This window comes from Limulus polyphemus, unplaced genomic scaffold (genome assembly GCF_000517525.1).
Source record: "Limulus polyphemus unplaced genomic scaffold, Limulus_polyphemus-2.1.2 Scaffold5524, whole genome shotgun sequence".
In the NCBI taxonomy this organism is placed as follows: Eukaryota; Metazoa; Arthropoda; class Merostomata; order Xiphosura; family Limulidae; genus Limulus; species Limulus polyphemus.
Window position 1 is genome coordinate 32,528 of NW_013671134.1, and position 10,855 is coordinate 43,382.

The 10,855-nt window shown below is 35.9% G+C and overlaps 1 protein-coding gene across 2 annotated transcripts in view; it reads left to right on the top strand.

The window, feature by feature from the left end:
- LOC106472686 (MORC family CW-type zinc finger protein 2-like) overlaps window positions 1–10,855 on the top strand; it is a 48,609-nt gene that overhangs the window by 20,106 nt on the left and 17,648 nt on the right. For both annotated transcript variants that reach the window (XM_022401237.1, XM_022401236.1), the window contains exon 3: window positions 8,158–8,226. In XM_022401237.1, coding sequence (XP_022256945.1) covers window positions 8,158–8,226 — 69 coding nt within the window. The remainder of the gene's footprint in view (window positions 1–8,157; window positions 8,227–10,855) is intronic.

Here is a 10,855-nt window from a genome sequence, read left to right on the forward strand (position 1 = left end):
TCTCACTAAGAGCTGGTGTTAGAGACTGTGGATTGGGCCAATCTAAAAAAAGTGATGATATTATCTGATGAAGGTGTTTATATTCAGTACCAGGATAGAGGGTGCTTTCACATAGGTGGAGAGTGTCATGAGACAAATATTGCCAAGAGCAATTTAATGGGGAATAAAAGACTGGAGCAAGTGAGAAAAAATCAGACCAATGCTTAGATGGGCAAAGGAAGGAAACCCTAGCTGTAGTATTAGCGGAGGTAAGTATTATTGGAAATATATTTTCGATTTAAGAAAATGTTAACTTCCATTGAAGAATGTACTAATGTGTCCAACTATGGACCTTCCAGACCCATGATTTTAGATTTTGGGATCCATTTTTTCCTTTGTGAGCGTCTCCTCAGGATATGTTCTTGGTGAATGGACTGTGCCCTGATTACTTCCTGCACTCACTCATAAACTATCTCTCTCTTCTTTTATACTTTCCTTTCTGTTGAGGGCAGGACTTCTGATGTTTTGATGCTGGTCCTGCATTCCCTGCACATCCAGGAGCTCAACCATTTCTATTCTTGGGCATGTTCTTGCCTTTCATGGTGGATCACTTGGTCATGTTCCACTCAGTCTCTTACATTATTGTTCCTTTTACTAACCTCCAGGCAAGCATGTGGATGTTTTCCACACATGTTTCTCCTCTAATACCTTTGGGCTGTTTTATCTCCTGATAGTTTTTGGCTTTGACAGGTTGACTTTCTTCTATCATCCCACCATCTTTCAGAAGAATACATACTCTTTCTCTTTCCGAGCCCCTTTTGCATTCATAGGATCTTGCCAGGTAGCTGGCAGTACCTCCAAGGATATAATTATTTCCCAAAATCTGCATTGAGCCTGGATAATTAAAAGCACTCATACTATCTTCCCTGGCTCCACATATACCCATTGAGGGAAGAAGTGTTCTGCAAGACCACTTGAGTTATCCTCATGGTAAATCTATTTCTCCCTGTCTGCAAGTACTCAGACAGCCATGTTCTTATCATGACCATCCCTGTGACACATAAGGCTCATTTGCCTCTTCCTCCATTTCCTTCTGGGTGAAGAGTATATTCTGGAAGAAATGAAATATGGTCTCCTACGGGTGTACCCCAATGGAGCCCCTGCCATCAGGTGTCACACTCCATTGGCTTCCTTTAGTCACTTTCTTACACATCAGTGAAGGATTCTAACTTAACTGTGTGAAGAGGTATGGTATTATCTTGAAAGTTAATGTTTTTCTTAATTGAAAATGTATTTCTGATAGATACTCACCTCTGAAGACACATTCCCATCTATTTTCCTCATGTCTGGTGCAATTTTCTTACTTGCCTCATCAAAGAATGAATATTCACATGTGGAAATGCACAGAGGGAGTTAGGGTGCGTGGAGGTATGTTGCCTTCTTATTGGTGGAATGCTTTGATGCATGATTACATCATCATGCAGTAGTTCAATTCATGTTGGGCCATGTGAGATTAGGTTAGAGTAGCCTCAAGGCTATTCCATGCCAATTTTTAAGATAGACACATGGGGAAGCTAGCTTCTCCTTTTGTTTCTCAGGTCGTTGCATTGTGAGGACTTAATGTAACTCTTATAATTTTTCATTCCAAAAATTAAACAAGTGGATGAAATTGTTTGAAGTTTGACAGGAATTTTCCTAAAGGTATGTAGTTTGAGAAAAAATATTTAATTTTGATTTTTTTCTACACTTTTCCTAAAAATCTATTATTTATTGCAGTTATTTGCACTCAGACACTGACTAGTTGAAGTCAGGGTATTTTCCTGTTAAGTATAAAAAATGTTTTTTTCTATCTTAGAGTTTCAAATTTCATTTGCATAACCTCTAGAACCTCCTAATAAAACATCAAGAGTTTTTTTAAGGGAAATATTTATGATGCTTTATTTTTTCATTTTCTCTACCATATCACTAACTGTAGCTATTATCATAAATGTACAATGCAATGAAATGTTTAAAATTAAGAAATGGGCCCCCCCAGTGGCACAGCAGTATGTCTGTGGACTTACAACCCTAGAAACCGGGTTTCGTTACCTGTGGTGGGCAGAGCACAGATAACCCATTGTGTAGCTTTGTGCATAACTTCAAACAAACAAACAATTAAGAAATGGAAATATGTACATATCTTTTAATTCTTCCTTGAGTAATCTTCAAATATCTTCTTTGGGGGTTATATATGCATAATTTCACGTATTTACTTTTTGCTTATAGTTTATTTTTAATGTTTTATTTTCCTTTCCTGTACCTTAACATTGTTATTCATCTCAACACATATCAACGGTGATATAACACGTGTGATATAACAGTATCATCAACAGAGATACTCTAGCCTCTGGCAAAATGATTTCCTCTTGTTTAGTAGCATAAGCTTCGCAGAGTGAGATGAAGTTTCGGTTATATTAAGAAAATTATTAAATGTTTCGAATATGAATTTTAGAACCAAAATAACACATAATTAACTAAAATATGAAAGTAAAACTTAAATACAATTTAACTGTCTATCAAACTAATATGTATCAAAGTGAGAAATAAAACTCCAACAATTCCAAAGAGTGGTTTGATGCACTTGTTAACAAATACAGCATGCCAGTATTAAAATAACCATTGAGAGATTATATTTTAAAATTAGCTCTTTCTATTGGTTATAAACATGTACTTAGTAGATGTGGCTTGGAATTCTTATTTTAATATGCAAGGTGGGTGTGGCTACTCTCAGGGAGTGAGAATGTTTATTTATTTGTTCTTTGAATTGACCTGAAGGAATTTGAAACAAGTGATGGTTAAATAGCCCTGTTTGGATAATTTTTGAGTCTGTATATACACGTACATTGCAGATGGAGTATTATTGAAGTAATAGATACCAAGAATTATAATTTTTGTGGGCTCGTGCGTAAGTGACAACAAAACTAAAATTTTAAGCATTTTTTTAAGGTTTCTTTTGAAATATAGGAAGTAAAACTTAGGTAATATAAAACTGAATTATAACGTACATGATAATGCTAATTTCATTAAAATACATTGATAGTAATGTGGTTTAATTAAATTTTGAACATAACTCAGTAAAACCTCATGACATGAGCAGAAAGGAGTTAAAAGAGTGCGTGGTAGTCAAAGGGTTAACTGTATGAAGAAGTATCTATTGGAAATGTATTTTCAGGTAAGTTATTTTTAATATACGAGTTTTAAGTTCTGAACTTTATGATGAAATACCTAAAAGAATCACAACCTCCCCTACTCTGAGAATTGTGACATTTGTTCTGTAGGTCTTTCGTCCTCTCCAACTTATTTACTACCTCTTCAAGAAGTATGGAATTTAATGTATATATATCACACAGGCAAAGTATAATTCTATAGCCTTCAAACATAAACTACAATATTAGACCCACTTGCAATGCCCACATGTCACATCCGCTTTCTTTTCCAAATTGCTGGTAGTTCTCTCTAACATTTTATACTATAGTATTTATGACCAATAGAAAGGCATAGTTTTAATCTATGAAATAATGTATTATGTTGTTTTCTGCACAGAATATTGTATATTTCTTATTCAGTTTGAAAGTTTCTCATGCAGTGCTCAGATCAATAAGCAAAACTAAATTTTTAAAGGCTCTTATGCCACAGTTAGAAAGCAAAATAAATTATGATAGTTAGAGGACATTGGTTGCATTGTGCTTGTTATTATTCTGTGCCCTTCAGTGCATTATTATTTAATTCAGTAAAATTTATTTAGTGTACTAGTACCATTAGTATACAAATGCAGTTTTAAATTTCATTGGCAACTGACAGCGAACAAACAAGAGGTCACAAGTGACTGATATATTTCTTGTTTTTCATATGTATTCTTTATTTTATGTTTTAAAAGTAGCCAAAATGTAAAAATCAGAAACTTATTAGGTGAGATAATGAAAAAAAATTTGTTCATGAGGTATGCCTGTGTATTATGCAATTTGATACAGTAATGTGGGCTACACATTTGCCAAGTGATTTGCAACTTATGTGGCAGTATTGTTAGTTAGACACAGGTCAAAGGGCAATAAAGTTAAGTGTAAACAGATGTATACTGTTGCAAGCTTTATGCTGTTTACGATAAACTACAGTAGTTTCCTGCTAGAGTTTGCAGTCATTCTAGGAATAAAAAAAGAATAAGTTTGTTTCATAGTTTTTTATGGTGGTAACTAGGTTGATCAAATTGATAGAATGCATGTAGGATTAGGCTGGAGAAGATAATATAAATTATAAAGTTTTACTGCAAAAACAAATGTTTCATATTTATTTAGGAGGTTTTAAAGATTATGCAAATGAAATTTGATAATTTTCAACGAAGAAAAATATTTTTAATCTTAACTATGAAAATCACTTTGCTCTCAGAGTAGTCAGCACCCTGACAAACAAACTTTTAGTAAAAATACTTAATCAAAAAATCTGATTTTTTTGTATAAAAGACTTGCATTGTTTACTTAAAGCTGCCACATTTCACTGACCCCTTGTCATCATTGGAAGGTTTTTTTCCATTGCTGTAACAATTCAAGTTTATGAAATTCAATAAAAAGCATTTTTATCTTTACAGTTTGCTAGGTAATTATATGACAATAAATAAAATGAATGAAAAAGTACCTTTTGGAAACTAGCAATAATGTGGTAGTGTGTAGAACTGCACCTGCATTTTTCAGCTAGTTACTGCTTTCTTTATCCTGGGTAGCCTCTAGTGTTGAATGCTTGCTGCCACATGCAGTAATGCTTGTTTTATTATATATATATATATTGTTATACATTCAAATTTAATGTTATGTATTTTCTATTTATTGTACAATGAGTCTTTTATCTATTACTATAAATACTACATACAAATAATTTATTCAAACAATATATTTGTGGTGATGTGTTGACAGCAACAGCGTTTACTTTCTGCCTGCTCTCCCATGCAGATAAGATCTTGCTCACTCTGATTATGATCTCTCTGTTTCTCTGTCTTTCATTAGACTCAGACAATTTGTTCTGGAGGATTGAAAGATCAAACACATTTAGGTAATGAACAATATACATAAAATGTCTACATATAAAACATATATGGTAAGCAATCACAAAAAATTTAGCCAAAATATATGGGATCCAGTGGTCACAATACATAAGCAACTAGATCATACTCTAGAAATTAATCAGAGCGTGGTATTCTTCAAAGCATGGAGTCAGACAGAGTGGAACATTGCATACACTGCAAAAGTATTTCATATCCTTATTACACACGAGGCCTACATGAGGTTGTAGAGCAAACCAAACATCTTTTTTGAGCATGCCTTTTTCTCGCTGTGCTGAGAAGAGGTCTAATAAAGTAATCTAACCAGAGTGATGGCCTATTTGGACAGGCCTTTCTGCAGTACTTGTCTCTCTGGCTTTGATGACTGGACAGGCCTTTCTGCTGTACTTGTCTCTCTGGCTTTGATGTTTGGACAGGCTTTTCTGCTGTACTTGTCTCTCTGGCTTTGATGTTTGGACAGGCCTTTCTGCTGTACTTGTCTCTCTGGCTTTGATGTTTGGACAGGCCTTTCTGCTGTACTTGTCTCTCTGGCTTTGATGTTTGGACAGGCCTTTCTGCTGTACTTGTCTCTCTGGCTTTGATGACTGGACATCATCTCCAAACCTTTCAAATATTTGTCTTATGGTGCAAAGACGAAAGATTAGATACTTGAGTCACATTCCTGTCTTCACCAGTAACATGTATGAATTTAGGATCACAGTATCCACTAAATACCATATCAGCTTTGTCAGCAAGTTTCATATTATTTGTATAGTCCACTATCACATGAGTTTTCTTTATATTTTCACCAGTTATTCTGTCTTTCTTACCAGTATCAACCTTTTTTTCCTTTGTGGAGTGTTATTAACATATTTCACTTCACATTTATCATTTCATTTTATAGCTAAAATATTATCTGCATGAAGAGTGGAGCTTTCTCCTCTTGACACTGGTCCTAATTGGTGGAAAAGTTTCTGTTGGGGCAAACAGTCCCAAAAGCTCCAACCTTTTTGGTAAATAGATAATAGAAGAGTTGTGGACTTGTATACCAGTTATCAATAAATAAGCTTTGTCCTTTATCAAAATATGGTTCCATCATCTGTCTCATGATCACTCCAGATAATCCAAGTGGGCTTTTAGATGGTATCTTCGTTGTTGCTCCAGTGTAAATAATGAGGTCAAGCATAAACCCATTTTTGCAATTGCACAAAAATATTTTTATTCCAAAATGATGTCTATTGCTTGGAATATACTCTTTGAATGCTAGACGCCCTTGAATAAGATCAGACTTTCATCAATCACTACATTTTTGAAGGAATAAAATATTGCTCTAAGTTTTTCTTTCAGATAGAAAAAGGCTGGTCTTGTTTTTTTCATTGTGTCTGTTGAATGAACGTAGTTGTCAGAAAAATGGAGCATTTGAAGAATCAAGAGAAAACGTGATTTTGTGTCACATTAGAAAAAATTGGTGTTGGAAATTAGATTATCTTTGGCCTAATATTCACTCATTTCATTTTTTTTTCATGTGAGGCGTTAGCATGCACAGACCCAGAAAGACATACAACTCATTTACTGTTTCATATTTCCACCTAAGTAAATACAATGATGGTGGCACTCCCACCTTTTCCATCATAAATAAATAATGCTTATTTGACTCTGTCTCTATTATCTTTACTAGTGTGTGGTCAAAAAAATAACATGGATTATTCCAATTCACTGCTGTTACCACTTGCTCCTGCATTACTTGCAAAGCCACTGCAAGAGGAATTAAACTCAAACAGCTGTGGTGAGAAATCTCCAGCCAGCCACCACTAATCAGCATTTTCAAGATCAGCCCTCACTACAGGAGGACTGCTTGCAACAGTGGCTCCACTGTGGTAGCCAGAGCTTAGTCATTGTATTCCTCCTCACTGTCACTGCTTGAAGACCTAGCATCTTTATTGTTACTCTCTGCAGCAACACCAGCGATGTCATCATCATCCAACTCAAGTAGATCATCTGCCTCATCATCTATTTTAAACAAAGCTCACTCGAGTTCATTATTTGTCAAGCTGCGCATGTGTCCTCTCCTGCTGATCAGTGATCGTCTGCCTCCTCGTCATCTATTTCGAACAAAACTTGTTTGAGTTCATCATCTGTCAAGCTGCACGTGCATCCTCTCTTAGCTGATCAGTGATCGTCTGCCTCCTCGTCATCTATTTCATAGAAAACTTGCTTGAGTTCATCATCTGTCAAGCTGCATGTGCGTCCTCTTCTAGGCATGATTTTGGAGTAAATGAGTCAGCCTCTGAGCATAAAATTCTTTCAAGAGTAGGAAAAGCTTTGACCGCAACAAACCAGGCATGAGGCACTTAAATAGCGTGTGAGACATTTGGCACATATATATATACAGATGGAGATGAGAATGGGTTAAGATACTCTAAATATATTAAAAGATATAGTAAAGAAACTTTGATAGTAACTTTACGGTCACAAGGATGCTTATGTCGATCAAGCCTTTAGTGAGAGGGGTTAATATTGTAGTGATATTTGACCATATTGCTAAATTTATTGTATATGATTTGTAGAAAGTGTATCCACATTCAGATTTGAAAACTCATAACATTGATAGGAAAACATTGAATGAATAGATGTTAATAAACAGGTTTTACTTTATAGGGTACTGAAAAATTTTTAGTTTTTAGTTTTTCGTAATATTCACAGTTGATCAATAAAGCTTTTAAGTTAGTTTTTTTCCATTTAAATAGCTACACTCTAAAAATTGTCATTATCACATCTGAAAACTTTTTAATATCTTGTCATAAAAGTGAAGATCAGTACTAATTATTTATAGGACATCTTTCTTGTAATTGTGCATAACCTGTGAAGTATTAATTGGTTTCTACCAGTAATTATTTAGAGAATACAATGACGTAACTGATGGTAAAAATGAAAATTCAGAAAATCACTTTTGAAAAGTATACCTTTCTTCATCAAGTTTCCTTTCCAGACTACTTAGATCATCATATTTATTATGTATGCATGCATATAAGTTTCTAGTTCTTTGAAGATTTTAATGAGTGATCTATTGTGAGAAATAAAATTAAACATTGTTTATCTTCTTGGTTCAGTACCATGTGAGAATGTTCGAGGTGGATTCTTGCTTTGTTTTCTGGATAACGGTATTGGAATGGATCCAGGTGAGTTGTAGACTTGTATAGAATTTTGTAATATATGGCCACTTAGATCAGAAACTTAATATGTTATAAACATTATATAAAAATCCAAATATATCCTATAAACTTCATAAAACCTTCTGTATCACTTTATCAAACAAAATCACTAGATTGTATGTATGTGTGTTTTTATTCAACCATGTAATATATGTTTGTGTAACCATAAGGTAAATATTAGGTTACTGTGTAATAACTATAGTTTGGGTGCAAATTAATTTTTGCTTTCAAGAGAGTAAGTCACATCTGCACAAGAAATGGTATCTTCCTCGCACATCTGCCTATGAGATTTGCATGCCACTAGACTTGAGGTAACATCCACCTAAATTCACGTGTTTAATGTACAAACTGCATCGATGCATGGTGAAGTCATCATGCGACTAAAGCCCTCCTCTAATGAGAGGGTAAACAAAACTTCCAGGTATAGTAACTAACTCCCCCTATGTACAACATAGACATGTTCAAATGTTATCTGGCTTCGATTTGATGAGATTTGCATTTGTTAATGAAATTTTTATTTTTACTATACTTTGGCTTTTGTCTTCACAGCTTTAATTTATTATTATAAATTCTCAAATGACAGTGACTTCAATTTTGTACAGTGCAAGTGATGATGCTACTCACACAGGACCAATTTCTTTTATGGCATTTGGGAGATTGTTGACTGAAGAGGAAGTCACAGCCATTGTGCAACATGTTGTGGGATCCATCATGCATGCTAAACTTTCTTTTACCATCCATTCATTCCTTCACATAATTTTGAGTTTGAACAGGAGAAAGATAAATTTGATCGACTGCTCCCTTCCCCTGGATTTGCATTGGGTATCTCCTTATCAGTTGAGGAAAGTCCTCAGCCTTTTACACTGTTTCTTAGGTATGTTCTTTTGTTTTCTTTTTCTCTTATGATTTTTTGTAATGTTTGATCCATGATCCTAAACCTTGAGATTATTTAGTCATTCCTCCTTCACCTGACATTTGGGTTCATGCTGACTCCTTCCTTGAACAACTTCATAACTGTCACCATATGCCTTGTTCTTCTTGCCTTTCTCATTGTGATGTTCCATCATACAGTCATTCTTCCTTTCCTTTTCTTTATTCCCAATTTTTGGAATTTCTATTGCCTGTTTGGGGAGGGAAACTCCCTGTCTTCTGTTTCTCTCTCTCTCTCCAGTGATCAGTTTTATGTCTTCATCTTTTTCTCCCCACTCTTTATAGTTACCTCTTCTCCTTGCATTTTGTGTCTGAGGTGCTTCATTATGCTCCAGCTGAGTTTTTAAGAGAGATTATTTCTTTCTTTATATTTTACCACTATGGCTTGTACTATTTCTTCTGCTATATCTCTGCTTTATTGGGTTATTGGGTCCTCTGCTGTTGGATGTTGTTAGGTAGGGTTTCTGCTTCTTATTCATGTGATCTCGTCTGGCTCCCTTTCTTCATTTTGACATCTCCAGTGGTGTTCTTGACTCACTTGAGTCCTGGGCTGAGGCAGTCTGGCACCAGTTCTCATTATTTTTTCTGGTTTCTCACTTATTACAAACAACCTCTTCAACTCCTGTTCTTCAAATGGATCAGTCTATCCCTCTTCTTCCCATTCCACCTTCTAGACTTTACTCCTTTTCCTGTCTCCCCACTGCCCACCTTCAGATGCATTGTAGATCTCGTTGCTGATTATCCTGTCGGTTCAGAGCTTTTGGCCTTAGTTTGCTAACCTTTGTTAACAGTTTTTTGTTGACGGTTGGGTTGTTCAAGTCCTCACCCATGGTCTGTCTCTTTGCTTCTCTTCTCCACCACCCCTCTCTCCTCTTCTCATTTAGTTTTCTCCTTCTTCCGATCCTGTCCGTCTTCAGCATTTCATGTAGTATTGGATCTTTTGGTCAAACATACCATTGAAAATGTGAGTGACCTTCTCAAGGTTTTTACTCTCATCTCATTTTGGTTTCCAAGAAGACTGGGGACTGATATCCAGTAATCGACCTCTCATCTCTCAATCACTTTCTCGATGGAAAACTTTTCTCTCTAATGTTTCTGGACACTTGCACTGTGGATAGCCAAGGTCAACCTTCCAGACTCCTTCCTCCACGTCCTAAATGCTCTGCAGATTTTGTTTCATTCATCAAAACAATAACTTCCAATTTCATACTCTTCCTTTCAACATAGTGTCAGACCCTCATGTCTTCAATCGAGCTATGGAGTATCTGGTTACCAAGATTTGAGCTTCTCTTCATCCTGTGTGAGAGGTTCTGGCTTCCCTGAAATCCCTTATTTCATTGGGATACACACACACAGGTGCCTTTTGCAGTGAACCTTGCAGTAACAATGGATTCCTTCTCAAGATCCACTGTTCTCGATTATGAACCTCCCCTCTTCTCAAAGACTTGCCCCTCGACGTGGATTCCTGTACGTGGTGAGGGGACCTCCCAGGGAAGGTTCTGTATTTACAGTTACTTTCTCTGGGATCTAAACATCCACCCACGTGTTTGCCGTGCGCGGCGACCCGTGAAGGGGAGGAGAGGATCCTGGTGGTTGAGTGGTGTCTGGACACTGCAACACACCACTTTGGCCTTGAATTCCTGTAGATGGTGGCCTTAGGGTGGCC